The following is an 18,831-nucleotide window of genomic DNA, read 5'->3' as shown; positions in this document are numbered from 1 at the left end:
CAGGGAATATTCGAATGGTTTGGGAGCGCAGTCTCAGTTCTTTCTTTTTTCAGGCCAGATTAAGAACATGGTCTTGATCTCGATTGCTCAGTACTTTTGCGATGGTCTGCAAAAGTCTCCTGGTTTGGGCCTGGGGGAGAGGGCTTGATGGGCCGGCTCTATAGCAAATAAGGGGGAACGGTCTGGGTGTCCCAATAGGTCTTCGAGCAGGTTTTCCACAGCCAATTCTATGTTTCCGGTTAGGGCTTGCTCGGGGACCCCGACAATGCGAATTCTAGGTCCTCACATTTTGTTCTTGACATATTTCTTTGGTGAGAACAGCTACTGTATCCTGAAGAGTGTGCAAGTTGTCCTCTGTGGCCCCTATTCTGCTCTCCGCCTCAGTGATCCGGGCCCCCTCCTGAGCCAGCTGGAATCCATTGACACCACTTTCGCCGTAATGTCACCTAGCTTCTCCTGCACCGCGCAAATCCCTTCACCATTGCCTCCATCTTGCTTGTCAGATCAGGTGTGAGTGATGGACCAGGGGCCGGGGTCCATCTGGGCCTGGCTGGATTGCCCCTGCTCGCCCCTGGGAGTAGATCTCGCAAATGTGTCCATAGCGCCAGGCTTTTTTCCTCCCCCCCGATCCTTTAATCGCGGCGGGCAACTAGGGTCTCGCTCCGGGGGTACAGCAATCCGTACAATTGGGGATTAGGCCTGATCGTCAACAGTGGGGGACCCAATCTCCACTCTCACCAGGTGGGTGCTGTTCAATCAAGGCCAGTGTTTAACAGGGCATCTCAGGGGGTACTGTGGCAGGAGAATCAATGGCTCCATGGTCTACCCCGGTTCTTTGTTCTGGCCTCCCTTCCCGCAGCACAGGTTTGCTTAGGTAGGGGTCAGTGGTGCATAGTGGCAATCGGCATGATATATGTTCCAGCTGACGGGCAGTTGGGACCCCCGATCCTCAAGGTTGCCATCTTATCCCCCAGGTACAGGGTCAAGAGTGGGGTACTGTGGTACTGTGGTACTGCCCACACCAATATAAGCACAGTCGGTCCAGGGCAACCCCACCAACCCTAACCCTAAGCGCTCGATTTATCCCATCCCCTGTGGGGGACCCTCCTAGTGATATGTGCCGAGTGGTGATACACCACTATATTCCTGTGGGAGACCAGGCCGGGCCCTACAGGCCCAAGGACCGTCCATGTAGTATCTTTGCCAGCTGGGGAGTGGCCGCCTCTCCTGGGGTCTGTTGCTGTCAGTTGACTTGGCCCGGACGCCACACTGTATGACAGGGAAGGGGGTGGTGCTCCTCTCCTTAATCCGCCAGCGCAGGGGAGCGGCCTCTCCCCATGTGTTGCTAATCAGTTTAGATTCTGCAGCCCGGGTCCAGCGCAGCAGGATGTGGAATCTTCTAACCAGGGAGGCTGCGGCAGCCGGCGTTGGGACGTTTGTCCCTCTCTCAGGTGTTCGCTTGGTCCAATGATTGGGCCCAGAGGGCTCACGGTGCGATCTGGGAGGGAGGGTGGTGCTCTTCACCTTTATTCGCTGGTTTGGGGGGCCCGCCTCATCCCCATCATATTGTTATTTGTTCAATGTTGACAGCCCGGGTCAGCCAGAGCAAGATATATCTTCCTCCCAAAGGGGAGGTGGCGCAGGTCGGCGTGGGGCCGTCTGTCCCTCACACAGGGCCTCGATGTCGGGATGTGCGGTGTGGGTAGGCTGGTTGACCGCAGACCCCCCGATCTGGGTTTGGTAGCTCGAGAGAGAGACAGCCCAGCGGACTTTAGGAGGTGGGCCGCCGACCCACAGTGGAATGCTGCAGGGCTGCTGCAGTGTTTGCTCCGGTCGCAGGGACAGCATGGGCAATGTAGGAATTAGTCGGGCTGCGTTTGATTGCCGCCCAGCACAAATAATGGTTGTTCCCTGCAGCTAGCCATATCTCTGCTTCTAGAGCTGCTAGTAGCTCGAGCTTCGGCACAAGTATGCCCCAGTGATTCATAGGCTTATCTGTACAGCCATTTCTTAACTGCCATCGGATTTCAACGTCTTCTAGGCAGCCATTTCTCTTGGCTGCTCAACAACGCCCCCCAGACTACATCGTTTTGATGTCTTTGTCTTTACTTAGTTAATCTTTCCTTTTGTTTAGCACCAGGGCCTTCACTAGCCATGGCAATGATTATTCCAGAGCTGCCTGGTTCCCCCGAGTTGATTCTCCAACCACTGTTCTAATCTCACTCTCATTCCCACCAATAGTGATTTTGAACAATGGTCTTGAGTTCAATGGAGGAACACAGTTTGTAGATGAAGTCCCACAAGGCACACTTATTGCGTTTCTTGTAACACCTTGCTTTTTAGTCTTCTTAAAGATGAACGTCAACTTGCGGAATGTTGTTCGGCCCTCTCAACTCCTCTGAGACCCTAATCGTGTCTGGTGGTACATCGATTAGGACAAATCTCAATGGAAGCAGAAGGGCAGATTCTTACAGTAGTTTTTATTTCGCCAAGTTTGAAGCAAGATGGAGATGTACTAGGTCCAGGCGAGATTCATTCAAGAAGTCCACGGTTTCTATGTCCTTCGATCTTATTGATCTTAGTCTTGGAAGGTGATGGGAAAGTCTTTACACATTACCATGATTTAACACCAAGTGGTCGTCCAAATCCAGTATTCTTGCGAGTCGGAATCATCTGCTTAGGGGGCTCGGTGTGTGAAGGGCCGAATTTCACTGGGTACTTGATTGGTTCATAAAGTGCACTCCCTCAATCTTTAAGCTATTCTCCCCACCCAACCTTTTAATCCCTATTATTCGCCTCTGTTCCAATGTTTGGAATCCTTGATGTGCAGAGATGGTTTACAAAACCTCTGTAGTCTCCTCACCCCCATATCATCAGAATGCTCAGGTTCAGACGATTCAGCACGTGACTCCAGCAACCCCTGCTGTGTGGTTATTTGTTGTACAACTGAGTCGTTATCCAATGAGTATATGGACAAGTTCATTAACTCGCTCATGGGAACAATCTGTACCTCATTATTTTTATCTTGGTCCTCAATCCTGAGGTCAATCTGCCTAGTTGCAAGGTTTGGCCTTGATTTCTTCACGATAGTTTCGTTTAGCTTTCCTTTCGTTGATCTTGCGGGCTTGCTGGTATATTTAAGGTCCTTAGCAATTTCCGCGGATCATTTGATTTTAGTTTTTTCCTAAACTTGCATTTCTTTTGTCAATTCTTGGGGGTGTACCTTGTTTCTTTCACTTTTCTTTTTTAGAAGATGGCATATTCTCTGCAGTCTTCGCTGGACTGAGCCGTGTTATTGTCCAAACTATCTCCAACTCCTGCTCACCTTCCCCAGTGGATATGTTTCAGAAGGGCATTTCTTGGACCAACTGGGTTTGGACCACAAGCTCTAACGTTGCATCTATATTTACCATCGATGCTTCTATTTCACAGATGCTCCCCTCTACGGGACAGCCAAGCAGAGCTTCATCATGTTCCCTAATGTTGGCTTACATTACAGGCTCTTTCTGCATATTATATACAATTAACCTGGCCAAGTTATCTGATTTGACGCGCAACCTAAGCTGTTTCCTGTCATTGCGTTAATTTATGATTGATTCGAGCATTTTTGCAAAACATATATGTATATTTTGTTCCGAGTTCTTGCCCTGGTTCCCTGGTACCGCCGAATCGAATCCTTTAATGAAGATGACTTTTGAATGCAGCATGGCCAAGATTGTGGCCTGGCATTTTAAGCTGTCATTTGTGAGCCAGCATATTTGGATTGATTGACTCTCTCGAGCTGTCAGACTGCCTCAGGTCAGCTGTCCTGACTGAATTTCCCTGTCTGGGCCTCCTTCTTGCATCTTCTAGCATACAGCCTTCCGACGAATCAGATGATATAGAGGTGACTTGCACTTTGTTCTTTTGCTTCCAGTTTTTATACATTCCTTTTATATGTCATCTATGAGGGCTAGGACTCGGTTGTATAACATCGGTCATGCTTTGCGCTCGCTCTTCCATTTCTTTCAGCAATTGACTCTGTGAATCGCAAAACCTTTGGGTTAATATATGGCGTGGGATCGCAGTAAGGGCTGCCCTGTCCTCCTTGCATGGGCTGTGAGCCCTTCTCCTCAAAGTTTTAGAGGTCTCTGCCACTAAGATGGCCCATCTAACGATGGGCTGTTAAAGCCTAATACACCGTCAGATCTTTTATCAGCCCCCATGATCTCAGCTATATCCAGGCAATTTCGTTTTTCAAGGAGGCGGCTCACTGAGAATCTCCGCTCCCAACTTGAGCTGAGTGAAGGCCTTCCATTCTGGCATTGTTTCTAGGGGATCCTCCCTCTCTCGGTGAAGATGAGCAGATGATTATGTTTAGGGGTTTTCTTTTCCAGGTTGGGTGTCTACTACAGACAAGCATTGATCTTGTTCCTGCTCTTGTTCCTCAGCCATTATAAGAACCTTTAATGGGACAGATGAGTCCAATTTGCTTGTTGATTTAATTAATACTGCATTCGCAATCTTTCCTAATGGTATTAGGCCACCTTCTTTCGCAGTGTTAATTTCACGTGGGTGCCTGGGGGTTCAATACACAGGCCCTGTGTAGAAAAATCTTTGTTTTGAAAAAAGGTTTGATGATTTCTTCGGCAGAATATTTTTACTTAGTTTTCTACTTTTCACACCTCGAGGACTTATAAGTACTCCCAGAAACTGGGTGTTTATGATTATAACTTGTTGTACTTTAGGACCTCACCTTGCCGTTTTCCCTCGTGTACAAGGTCAGATCCTTCCCAGCTACATTGGAGGCCTGAGGGGTGTCTAACTCGGGTACAGGCTGTCTACACGAGGATCAGTGCAGCCTACTTTCCATGCCTCCACCACAGGAACTTCCCTCTTCTCAGGACCCTCAAGTTCACAGTCCGCTCGAATATCAAGATAATAGTGGGCTGTCGTGTAAGCTGTGCTACTTGTAGACATTGTTATTCCCTCAAAGTTTTATTGAGCAGTCTCCTCCATCGTCTCCCTGTGGAAAAAAAACTATTTGACGTGTTTGGAGAGGTCAGTTCCAAGTTAGTCATGCAACTCGTGATGTGGCGGGGTGAGGGGCGGTCTGAGGCTACAATGCAGCGCCCACTGCATGAGTCAGCCGGGGTGTATTTCTTTGGCAGGCCATTCTCACCTAGTAATCTGAGTTTCCCATGGGTGCGCAGCATAGAGTTTGAGTCCATATCGGCACCACATGCACCGCTTCCCCTCTCAACCTGATTACCTGCAGACAACAAACAAACAGCAGACAGCCAAACTTCAGCCGGTCTCAGCTGTTTTCAGCTACTCATTTTATTATTATTATTTTCTTTTCCTGCTCCCCGCCCCCCCTTCCGCCTCCTTTTCTTATTTTTATTTTGTTTTTTAAAAAATGTTTTTCTTCTCCACTGCTCACACTGCTGCTCCTACCATTCACACGGTACCTGAGTATGAGGAGGTCTTGTTACCGGCTCATAGTGGGCTAATAACCGGCATGTTCAGTGTGTTGCTGCAGGTCACAGCAGGTTAGGAAGTCAGCGCTTTGTCCACAGCCATGCCGCTGCAGAGGCCGGCTTACAGTTTTCCAGCTCTGCTCTGCACAGCACTCTGCTAGGCTTCCTCCTTCAGGTGCCTAGAGGAAAGGACCTCGTACGAGGTACGTCAAGCTACACTGTGCTCTTTGGCTCTCGCGCTTGCCCTCCATCTCATTTGCAATTACAGCCGCTTCTGACATATAGGTCAACGCTTCAAAGGGGATTCATTCCCAAAATGTTTTCATTTTTCTTTTTCACAGCAGCAGTACACCGTTTAATCATACTCGTATGTCATATGTATTCAATGTATCTGGCAAGGAGAAACAATACAGGCTTGTCACAAATATTTTGCATACGATTAAAATGAGCCATGAACTATTCAAATGGGGCACTCGCCCTGTATTGTTCTGGCTAATTCGTGCCTCTGTTCGAAAAATTACTGGCTTCTGTTAATAGGGAAAGAGGCCCTTTCTTTCAAAAAGCAACATTTTTGGTTGCTTTTTAAAACTTGCTTTGACTCAGCCATGAATGCTGCTTATCTACAAGGTGTTCTGCAGAGAAATGTACAGCAAAGACTGCTTATCAAGGCATATGCTTTTCGAAAGAAAGGGAATACTTTGCTGCAAACATCTACAAAATTAGAGACTCTCTCTTGAACTTCCTCACACTCTTTCCTTCTACATTCTACACTCTAGTTACTCTACCATCATCCTCTATCTCTATCTCCATCTCCCACTATAGTCCCCCTAATACTGAAAAAGTCCTATCTCTACTAATGAAGGCTAACAGCTATTATGCCCCATCAGGCCCTCTTCTCCCTTAGCTAGTCAAGCCTATTGCCCCTTTAGTGGCCTCTGGCCTCTCTGAACTCTTCAACCTGTGGTTCAACACTGCTTGCTTTCCCTTATATTCAAAATGCTCATTTTTCATCCCTCTCTTAAAAAAGGAAACCTGGCATGTTGTCCTGTATCTCTTCTTTGCACTAATCTAAAATGCTGACGAGAGTGGTGTTCAATTGTATTATGAATTTCTTAGACATCCATAACCTTAAAGACCCCCTTCAAGCAGGTTTCCGCTCCTGTCACTCCACAGAAACTGCTCTCATGAATTTCTCCAACTTTATTGCTTCTGCTAAGCACATAAACCTATCCTCTATCCTAATTCTCCTTAAACTGTCTGCTGCCATTGACCCTGTCGATCACTCTGATCTCCTTAATACTCTCTCCTTTATTGGGGTTCGCAATTGAGCTCTTGTCTGGATTGAAGCTTACTGTGGGATGTTTTTACCCATGCATCCAAGCCCTACAATAAAACTGTGCAGTACTGGCATGGAAAACATCATGATGGCCAGAACTCCCCAGAGAGTGCACAGGGAAAACATGAAGAATAGGCTGCCACCCATTTTTTCCTATGTTGTGAGCACAGGAGGGCACTGCCTAAAACCACCATTGGGCTACACACACAGTAGCCTGAAACCATTGGCAATGGCAATGCTGATTGCCAAAAAAGCAACTCAGAACTGTGGGGAATTCATTTTCTTAATCCCAAAAATGGTTGCATTACCAGTACTCACCACTATCAGAAAGCCGGCGTTTTAAAACCACCAGACTTTTGTGTAAAACTGAACAAATGAAACAAAACCAGACCAAGGAAAGACTTGCTATGAGGTGGATACAATGTAAAACTATATTCTGAAATGACTTGAAGGAAAAAATTGTCAGTTGGATTTGAATGTAGAAAACTGGGAACAAAAAGTGACATTTAGCTGAAACCTGGCTTAATGAAAATGAATTCTGCCTGACAACTACCCCCGACAGGAGTTGAAACTGGATGCTCAGCCACTCTGCCCCTGGCCAAAAGGAGTTAACACCTCTCTAATTAGATTAGGGGTGGAGCAGCTGGGGACTACAGGGAGTTGAACAAAGGCCTGCCCTGGACTCAGGCAAATGTTATATTGGGGGTGTCGTAAAATAGCTTCCTCTTGGGAGAAACTGGGGGGCAGATGTGCCTCTGTATACAAACTGGCTTGGGGGAAGTGGATAAACCAGTTATTCCACCCTGTGATGTGGGAAGCCACACCCCTTTTTGACCAGAGCATAATTTTAAAAAGATAGCTAAATCATAGTGCGGACTTGTCAGAATTATATAAGTAATATCATTATTTTTGTGATTTTTCTGTGAACATTTTAAGAGGTGTTAGGACCCTGTGGTGTATTCTGGGGGGTTGCTAGCGGAAAATAGGGTCTCACTCCAAATGTATGCATGTTAAAAATCTGACACTTTATCATCTGTAACCCATATCCCTGGTACACATTTGTGTAAAATCTGGAAAGGTTTAGAGGTCGTTATCTGGATGAAAAGGGGAGAATTCTGTCATCAGTGGACACGACATCGTACAAAGACAGGGATCGGATGGTTTGGTGCTACAGAAAATATGTTAACTGGACCTATAATATTAAAAAAATGGTACATAGATAAATATGTATTTGGGTCAGAAATAGATTTGTGTGCAATCTGACAAGGGGAGGTTCCTCTGACCATAAAACCTACAGCATCACTCTGACTCACAATTCCTTCCCCCAATCAAGGGAGAGAGGAGGAATTGGCCAATGATAAGTGAGAGGGGCAGGTTTAGTTATGACCAACGCACACACCCACTTTCCAAAACACATAAGAAGAGACTGCTGGGACAGGTAGAGACATTCAATTCCATTTGCTGCGGAGCATGCTGACCGACGACTTCACATCCAGAGACCCAGACTTCAAATCCATCAATCTCCAGAACCTGTAGCAGAAATTAACTCCAGAATTTGTAGCAGAGAGGCCTGAATCCACCAGCTGAATCCTCTTCAGCAGGCCTCAAAACTAACCAAACTATTCAACAGCCGGGCAAGCTGTTTGAAGTTTTGCCGAGAATTTTTGCAAGAACCTGTAGCAGTACCCAGAAAGCAGTGTTACATCCAGAATCCGGAGAGGCTAGACCAGCAGAGCAGAGCTGACCCAGATCGCTGTGAGCAGAACCGGTGCCTGATTGACCCGCCGAGCAGACAGAACCGCAGCCGGACGTGTTGACCAGATCCGTGACGAGGCCTAGTTCAAATTTATATTGTGAGTACCTAGCAGAACTGTGCAGAACCAATCTCTTAGTTAAAATAATCTAATCCAAACTAGTTTAACCTAAGTAGAACTGCCTCCTAGAAATCGTGTCATCTGTCATTTTTAAAGCTGCACAACTGTCAGCTGTCAATTCTGCAGCTGCAAGCTGTCACCTGTCATTTTGAGTTTACTTTAAATCCGAAAAACTACCTTTATTTAATCGTCTGTATCTCTGGAACCGTTTGGACTAGGAACGAAATTTAACTATCATCTGAAAGCTTAGAATCTAAGCTTTCCAACAAGCCTAGAACCGACTTCCTACTCCTATACTTTTACCGCAATCGCGATTCACACACTCGCGAAATTTACCGCGATTTGCGATTTTGGCTCAATTTCTCCACTTGTCAAAATAGCAGCTCCATTCTTTCTTTTGTTAAAATCCGTTGCAACTTGGTAATAACTCATAGAGCATTGCTAAAGTGAGCCTGAACTAATACCAACACGCATCTCCCACTCACCCTGAATCTCTAGAGGGAATTAAAATCAGTTGCCACATTTTCCCATCCATTGCTATCACATTTAAAAAGCATTTTGGGCCTGTGTTTCAAACTCCTACCTGTTTCCTATAACCTTGCTGGGGGGGGGGAGCTGAATTTCGTATTGTATTTGATTGCATTACTGAGAACTGTGTGCTCCTCTTTCCATCTCCTTCCATTTCTTACATTGCATAGGGGAGGAGGGTGAATTGCCAGAGAAAAAGTGATTATCATATCTTTTGCTAAAATCATATCAAGTAATTCTGTACTGCATTTTATTCCTCATTGCTTTTCCCTTGAAACCATAAAAGTATTTTTGCTACTTTATCCATCCTATACTAACTCCTCATTGATTGTAAAGAAGTGTGCTAGTGCCAGATTACCCATTGTTGATCAACATCATATGTCTAAGTGTACTATCAGATATTAATTTATTATAAAGTGTGATATATATATATATTGTTTAAATTCTCAAATAAACCTTTTAATTTGCAAAACAAACCTACTTCTTGGCTCAGTGGGGTCAGGGGGATTCTAAGAGGGGGGTGTTATACAAGGGTGGTCATCCAGAGTACTGAACTAGACATAAAAATACATTAATAAGGGTTTTCCTCAGCATCCCAGACTAGGCATTGACTTGGCTGTAGTGTTGATTGAATATCGCTTACATTACCTAGCACCACACCAGTTCTGTTTCCTGGAACAACACCACCTCTCAACTCACTCCTCTAACTGTTGGTGTTTACTAGGCTCTGCCTTGGGTCCTCTCCTCTTTACACTCTACACCTCTACTCTTGGGTCGCTTATTTCTTCCTTTGCGTTCTTGTACCAACTTCATGAATGACACACAAACCTTCTCTTTTCCTGAACTTTCCTCTGATCTCTCAATCAAAATTGCCTCTCTGCCATCAAATATTGGATGACTTTTACACACTCTGATCTGAAACTCTTCAAAAACAGAGGTGCTAATTTACCCTGTCAAATACTCTCTCTCTCTCATCTCCTCCCCTGCCTATCTAGTTCCCACCTGACACTATCCCCTGCTCCTCTTCAGCTAGAAACTTCAGCATCATCTATGGCTCTTCTCACACCTTCTCTGCCTTCATCTTCAAGACTGCAATGGCGGCTTTCCTCAATTTGGAAAATCAGGCACCTCTTTCCTTTCAACACTGTCAAGCATCTTTTAACCACCCTTGTCTTCTCTAAACTGGGCTGCTGTTCCAGCATCCTCTTTGGTCTCCCCAGCTATGCTTTCTGTCCTCTGAACAAGATCATTAACTTTGCTACCTCGAATCTCTTTGTAGTCCCTCACTTCAAACCTACTTCCTCTTACTGCCACAGAGCTGGATGGCTGACAATGCAAAGCGGGGTCAGATTTAAATGTCTTCTCCTGGTAAGGCACCACCCCATCTATCCTCCTTTATCCAACTCTACAAGCCTTCTTGTCTACCCTTGTGGCATCTCACCCGCACTGTGCTTCCTTTCACTTCCGCTCTTTCTCTCTTCTTGCTCTACTTGCATGGAATTCTCTTTCCCTTGACATCTGAGAAACAGTATACACCGATTTGTTTAAAGCCACATTGAAAGCCTACCTCCTTGCCTCTGAGTTATCCTCTTAACCTACCTCTGATCTGCTTTCAAGCTAAGATTTTTCCCTCACCTAACCTATAACCTGCCTCTGTTCCTCACTGTCTCCACTCTAGCACTTCATCCATCATGGTAACATCCCTAACATAGCATTCATAAATGTTGGGCATTACTCTTTAATAATAAGTAGTCTATCAAAATAAAATAAAATGTGTATATTTCCAAAATAAAATTATATATTTTTCAAATAAATAAATAATAATAATAAGGGCCAAAAAAATCTTATCTTTCCAAACTATCAAACACATGAATGTTTTTTGCATAATAACTTATCATAAATAATACATACATGGATGTTCATTTTTAAAATTAATATATATTAAATATCAAAAACATTACTATAAAATACACTTAAGTATGTTTTTGCCATATTTACTATGCGTAACACATTACATTTTAGTAAAAACAATGCAGCCTAATGAAATGTGTATATTTGAAAACTGTAAATCCAACATATGTACCTCTCTAACATAATTACTTATAACACATAAGTAACATTATTTTCATTTATACATTTAAAATTACATAAGTAATGTATGTGTATTTATTTATAACTTTAAACCTTAATAAAAAAAACTACAAACACGGATAAACTTCATAACAATTTTAAGAAATCCAATATTAAAAATGCATACAGCTCATAGTATAATTGAAACTTTATGATGTACAGCACATAATAACAATGGAAATAGTTTTTACTAATTACAAAATGTAAAAACCACCAAAATCACAAATGCCTATAATACATACTATAATTAAAATGTATTGTTACTTAATAAATCCCACAAAAACAAGCAATGTTCGTACTAAGTAAAATAATTATAACCATTTTCAAAAGGCAAATATACAAAATGCACCATATAAACACATACTTAACCTACAACGTACATGCGTAATTTAAATACTAAAGAATGTATTTTCAAAAATAACTTACTAGAACAATTTAACATAATATTGTTAATCTTGAAACATGTACAAGAAATAAAAATAAATATCTAAAAGTAATACAAAATTATGCTTGGCGTACATTTCCAAAAAGTTCCAAATATATAATATTTTTATATTAATAACCTCTGTCTACTTTTACATCCTGATGATTTTCATAGCAATTCTTAGAAGAAATTGCACAAGTAAATTAAAGTATTCATATTCTATAATTTGGAGAACCTTTCATTGGTATTTTTCAACAACCTATTATACATAAATGAAATGTAATGGGAATTTTCTAATTTGTTTTTTTATTTGACTCTTTTAATACGTTTCTTAAAATTGTAGGTAATGCACAGCTGTTAACGAGTGAAGTGGAGGCCGTCGTAAAAATTAAATTTGCATTTTTATAAATATTTAGATTTTACACAACTACATAAAAACAAAACACAATTACAACAAACATGAAAATGTTTTCAATTAAATCAAATAAAAATGTAATAGTACTGTAAACCATGTTATAAACAATTACAGAACTGTAAAAAAATTGTGGGAAGAATTCCCTTTTTTTTTTTCTTTCTTTTTTTTTTACAAAAGAGGTCAGATTAAACCAACAAAAACAAAGTGTGCACACATTAGAAATCATCATAACAACATACAAATATATTATCTATACATTTACAAAATATTATATTAAAATTAAATATCGTGGTTGCCTTAACTTGCCCTGTTTTTGTTTTGCAATGTTTAGCTTGGGTTGTACATTTTCCACAGTGAAGGTGAAGCAAATATTTATTTGTATATACGACTATTTGTAAAAAAAAACTTAACACTTTATAACATAAGAAGTTAACCTTTGGAATAAACCATATGTACAATATTGAACAATCTAATTATGATTTTAACAATAGTTGTAGAGCTTAATTGTATCTTCTGTACAAGTCCTCTAAAATACTGCAACAATCCAACACATATAACAAGACCAGACAACACATCACTGACAAACACCAAAAAACAAGCAACAGAATTTCCTAATAAAGCTTCTCCGATCATCTCACATCCGTCTATTTGCTTGATAATGCCAACATTAGTCATACAGCTCATTTAATGATCCCCAAATCTCAGAATAATATTCCTCTCGCTTCTGTTTTTTAAACACAACTCTCTCATAACCAGACAATATTTGCAAGACTAACAGCCACACTTCCACTTCTGTTTTTTTCCTCCACTTCCATACCTTTTAGAGTTTGCTTTGCCGCCACTACAAGCACTCTGTTGATCCACTCGGCATACTCTTGAGCTACTACACCTCTCTCTTTATTTGACAATAGAATAGTTGAATAAAGTGTGCATCCCCCAGCATCAAATCCAATCTACTCAGAACATCATTCCAGAAACCAACCACCCTTGGGCATGCCCATAGCATATGTAATAAGGTACCCCCATTACTTCCACAGCCCCAAAGCATATCGTCATCAAACAAGCCTAAACTAGCCATCCACATTGGGGTCCAGTATAGTCGACATAAAATCCTTTGCCACACATACCGTAGGCCCAAGTCCATCTTTGATTTTGGGCCAATTCTCATTAAGCTGTCCCACTCCTTTATGGGAATGTCTTTGCCCAACTCCTGCATCCAAGCCTGACGCAGTTTCTCCCATGCATTCGTATTAGAAATATCCATTGGCATCAGTTTCAGGTATGTCGAGACCATACACAGAGAGGATTGAATAAAGCTACAAACTGTAGGTTTCTCTTTCATAGGGCTATACAACATCCCCTGTCTTTCAACTAGAAGACACTTCAAGTCCATGTAACACCTGCATTCTCTTACCCCTAAAGTTCCTCTGCATAGCTCAAAAGGGACCATTTAACTGTCTTTCCACACATCACGTATCCTCAAAATGCTGTTCTTAACCTAGCTCCGCCAACACAAAGTCTTATTTGCAATCCAAATATGTTCTCCTCTAACAGTCATAAAAGTTCTCTGGACCTCTCCAGTAGTTCCTATAGTAGGCAATCTGGCAGCTAGATTAGGCATCTTCCCCATCGTATACATATCTTGTAGAGTATATGGTAAGACTGTGTCCCTCTATAATTTTCCATAGAGGTATGTCACTATCTCTCCCATCAAAATATATAGCTCTGACGTTTTCAGAATAAACCCCCTACAGTAATTTTCCAGGTTAGGGCCCAAAGCCCCCCTCCCGCACAGCCCGCATCAGGACGTACCTCGGAATTCTAGGCCTCTTGCCTTCACCTCAAAGGAACTTTTGAAAAACGTTATCAATGCGGCCAATGATCTTCTTTGTGAACCTTAGTGGGATAGACTGAATGATATAGAGAGCCTTGGGCAGAAGTACCATTTTAATAGCATTAATCCTCGCCCAGAGCCCAAATACTAACCAGCCCCATTTTAATACATCCTTCTGGATTACCCAATAATTTTTGTTACATTAAAGTCCACCATCATTTTTAAATCATGAACCAGATGGATGCCTAAATACTTATTTTTTCCTATATTCCATTGACAGGTCCACAAATTTAAGTCATCCCTTGGTTGTGAAACATCCAACGGAAAAACCACTGTCTTTTCCTAATTGATTTTATGGCCAGACAAGCACCCCACTTCCTCAAACATGCACATTAGCTTACCACCCCCCTCCTTTTGGATCAAGCAATATTATAGTCATGTCATCCGCATAACATAATACTTTGACCTCACTGTCCCCAACTCTAAGCCCCCGAAGGCCTTGCTCCTGTCTAATATAGGCTATCCGAGGCTCGAATGCCAGGTTGAAAAGAGAAGGCGATGGTGGACAGCCCTGTCTGGCACCTCTAGTTAAAGTAAAGGAGGTAGAGAGTACTCCATGAACCCATATTTCTGCACTTATGGATGAATTGAAAGTTTTTTAATAATTCTCAAAATGGTATCTCCAAATCCCCTTTCCCTAAGCGTGTAATCCAAAAAAGCCCAATTAACCCGATCAAAAGCCTTCTCTGCATCCATGAAGATTAGCAGCATGTTTTTCACCTCATCCTTAAGAAGCCCCAATATATCCATAATTGTCCTGATGTGATCAGAACCATACCTCCCATGCATAAACCCAACTTGGGACTGCCCAATCCATCCACCAATGCACCCGTCCAAACAGTTGGTTAATATTCTAGTAAATATTTTAAAGTCCACATTGAATAATGTTATTGGACTATAATTTTCACATTTTTTGTGATCTATATCTGGTTTACCGATTACTGTGCCACATAACTCACTCATCGTTGGGCACATAATCCCTCCAGTCATGAAATGATTATATAAGCTACATAATAACTGAGTTAATTCAAGACCTAGTGGCCTGTAGAACTCGATCGGTAGCCCATCCATGCCCGGTGATTTACCTATGTTAAGTTGGTCAATTGCTCTCAGTATCTCCTCCTCCCCAATAGGTTGATCAATAGCGATTGCTTGGTCCACAGATAATTTTGGCAAGTTGATCTTCCAAAGAACTCCTCTAATCCATCAGGTGTTGGAAACTGATCCTCTGTGTATAGAGATGAATAACATTTTCTGAAACATTCGCATATCTCCTCCTTTTTAACCATAGATATTCCCTCTTCAGTCACTATCCTCTGTACATAGGAGTTATCAACTAAACACTTCAATTTGTTGGTGAGTCATCTGCAACCTTTGTCTCCCGGGTCCAAGTATTTGTTTAAAAATTAAAATGCCTTTCTCACTCTGTATATTCATCTCACTTTTCAGAGATTCACGCGCCCTATCCATCTCTGCTTTGTCTTCACTGCTTCATGTCGATTGATATTTCTTTGGACACTTATCCAATCTACACTCCAGCCGCTTCAATTCCACCATTCCTTTTTTTCTTGTGCTGGCTGTAATGTTCATCATTTCGCCCCTAATTGCCGCCTTGGAAACAATGCCAAACCATTAGCTACGAAGCAGATCCAATATTTATTTCAATAAAGGTCTTAATAAATGACTTTAAGGATGTAAGTACCTCCTGCTCTTGTAATATGTATGTTTTTAGACGCCATCTTGACATTGCTGACCGCTCCTTCCCCAGTTCTAATTTCAGCATTATCCAATAATTGTCCGAGATACCCCTCTCCATTATCTGTACACTAGTTGCCTTTTTGATAAGTCTTTCAGAAGTTACAAAATAATCAATTCTGGAATAGGAATCGTGAATCGGCGAGAAGAGAGTACTCACTCTCTCCATGGTGCAAGGATCTCCATAAATCCACCAATTCCATACTTTCCAAAAGATCACCAAACTATCTGCTGGCACTCCCCGCCGTAGATCGACATTGTGCAGATCGGTCTAACTTAGGATCAAGGACACAATTGAAATCTCCCCCAAAATAGTGTGTTCCCCGTTCATATTCCGCAACAATGATATTTTTGTGTGAAAAAAACACTCCAGCAGTAGATGGACCATAGATGGATCCTATTGTGATTACAATGCCTGTATACTTTACATCCAACATAATCACTCTTCCCTCATCCATAACCACCTTCTCCACATAAGTTTAACCCTCTACGAAATATTATTCCCACTCCTCTTGATTTAGAAACGCAACAGTATAACAACAAACAAACTGTATACAATGTCAATTTTTGGATTCCAGTAACAAGTGGGTCTCTTGTAGAAGGGCAACATCCATCTTTTCCCTCTTTAGTCTCATTAAAACTTCCTTCCTTTTCCTGGCATTATTCAATCCTTTAATGTTCCATGAACAAAACGTCAATTAATTCAGTAGCCGGTTTTCCCAATATCTTCCATTAACTGCCATGGAAGACTTAATTTCGGGGATGAAGTCATTTGCATCCAATTAATAATAGATTCTTGACCTGACAGTCATTCACATATCACATAAACAATGCTCTTAAGATAACACCAAACGAAGACATTTACACATATACCCATAAAACACATCAGAGATAATTTGACCATAACTCCCTGCGCCCTCGCAGAGCGATTCTGAGTCACAGTATTTACGTTATAACCACTGTTCTGAACTATAACCACTCCAAATCCTGTGTCTCAAAATATTAGTATTGCTAAAATAGTGCCTACGCCCCCACTCCCTCTTTTTGATATTCCTCCTTAGTTCCCCATGTTGTATACATCATCAGCCTGATATTAACCCGTAGATCTTGTAACAGCTCAATTATTTGTGCGAATTAGCTTAAATAATAAAGTTTCAGCTCTTGTCAAGCACTACTCCCTCCTTTCAATCCACCCTGCCTTACATTAATACCAGCCATTAAATCTCAATAGTCTTGCACATGTTAATGTGTCAATGTAATCCCTTCAACCCATCACTTCTTATTGCCCTAAGATCCTCCCAACCTTGCAGCACTTAGGAACCCTGCAGTTTCATACTCCACCCACCATTATCTACATATGATTCTCTACATTACCCCTCACTCTCACTTAATAATTCCACTATGATTCATTTCTTAGTGGCATGCATTAAATCCAACTTTCTACCTGTAATATCTTATTTATATCGGCACAACAGGTCACATTGCTGTCAGTCAGGATTGCATTGCTGTTATTATATTACACGTATCCTCACTTTGAAAATGCAGCTATTGCTCCTATCACTGCCATCTATGCCAAATACTCTGAGCCTTCAGGCAAATATGGCATAGTATACCCCATTAATTGCAATAACACACTTTCTCATAGCCCACATTCAATTTCAATTGAAAGAAGAGCAAAAAACAAAAAGGAAAAAAAAACACATCCCTGAAGCCCCCAGACAGATTTTTACTGGTATGTATCCCATTTGTCAGCATACATCAATCCCAATGCAATGTAAAACATAAGATATCATAAGTTCCTCCCCAGTTCCAGCTCAGATTCCCCATAGAAACATTGCTGCTAGTGCAGAAGTACTATTGCATGCATTTTAACACAATTGTCAATGTAATCTGGGCAGCTATTGCACCTATTGGAACTGACTGTCTGGTAGTTCATTTGCAGCTAAATCAGTCTGCCGTTATGTTCCAACATGCAGTAGACCTGGTTCGGTGAACCATGCTGTATAACTCATTAAATCACTCAATGGCAGTGTCAGTTTCATGTTAGTAATATGAGAAGGATGCAGGGACCTCCCAGGCAGCACAAGGATTCAGGTACGTAAATGAGAGGGACATTGGGTAACAAATTGGGTCTGTGCCTGGCGAATGCGTGCTGGGAAATTACATGCCAGGTAGTCTGTGCGGGTCAGAAGACAGGCGCGGTCCAAAGTAAGCCTTAGTGCAAGCCATAATCACTACGCAATCAGAGATATAGGCCCATACATGGTTACTCCGTTCATCCCTCAATTGCGGCATTAATAATTCCTGTGCGCTTCAATATGATTGCACGTTCACAAATGTCAGTATAGTTGAGCAATTCTGAATACCCATACGCCTGCTTACCGTTCATCTGTTTTCAGCAATGTTTACAAACTGTTGCTTCACCTTCCACGTGCCATTTTTAGCTGAGTCTATGCTGCCATTGAATTACAGACGCACCATCTATTTTATTTTACAATTCGGACACTATGCTCTGTGATCATTTCCTGGTATCGTCGTAGATGCAACATGCATCACTGCTAGGTCCTTTCCTCTGATGTTTCCAAGCTACGACTATTTGTGTTTGATAAAAATGGTAAAACCATGTATATTGATTAATGTTAGTAATGTGTATTCAGTTTAGGCTGCTTTTGTTAATGTTTACCTTTTGCATTATTTAGTAAACATTTTGTGATAGAAATTGGATGTTTTGTATGTTTGTTTAGTGTGACTATTCTATTTGAAATGTTAACTACATTTTATATGCTGTGTATATATTGATGTTGAAATCATTTTGCAAAATAGTGTTTATAATGTAATAGCGTTTATTATAATATGTAATTTGTTTATTTTATATGATGTAAATTATGAAATTGAAATGTATAGTGCTTTTTTTATTTTGTTACTTTTAATTTAAAATGTGCTGAGTATTTTATTTTGTCTCAGAACTGTTTTATATGAATAATATTTATATATGTTTTTAATTATTTCGTATTTT

At 41.6% G+C, this 18,831-nt stretch overlaps 1 protein-coding gene across 4 annotated transcripts in view; it reads left to right on the top strand.

The window, feature by feature from the left end:
- The window catches only part of IFT22 (intraflagellar transport 22), a 372,117-nt gene that overhangs the window by 78,622 nt on the left and 274,664 nt on the right, over window positions 1–18,831 (top strand). Inside the window, exon 1 of one of the 4 annotated variants that reach the window (XM_069615015.1) lies at window positions 6,836–6,955. The exons of the other annotated variants lie outside the window; for them this stretch is intronic. Coding sequence (XP_069471116.1) covers window positions 6,869–6,955 — 87 coding nt within the window. The 5' untranslated portion in view covers window positions 6,836–6,868. Of the gene's footprint in view, window positions 1–6,835; window positions 6,956–18,831 lie in introns of those variants that run through there. 4 annotated transcript variants of the gene reach the window in all.

Source organism: Ambystoma mexicanum, chromosome 9, assembly GCF_040938575.1.
Source record: "Ambystoma mexicanum isolate Mex_15411 chromosome 9, UKY_AmexF1_1, whole genome shotgun sequence".
NCBI lineage: Eukaryota > Metazoa > Chordata > Amphibia > Caudata > Ambystomatidae > Ambystoma > Ambystoma mexicanum.
The sequence above is the reverse complement of the archived record's forward strand: the minus strand, read 5'-3'. Positions and strand labels throughout refer to the sequence as shown.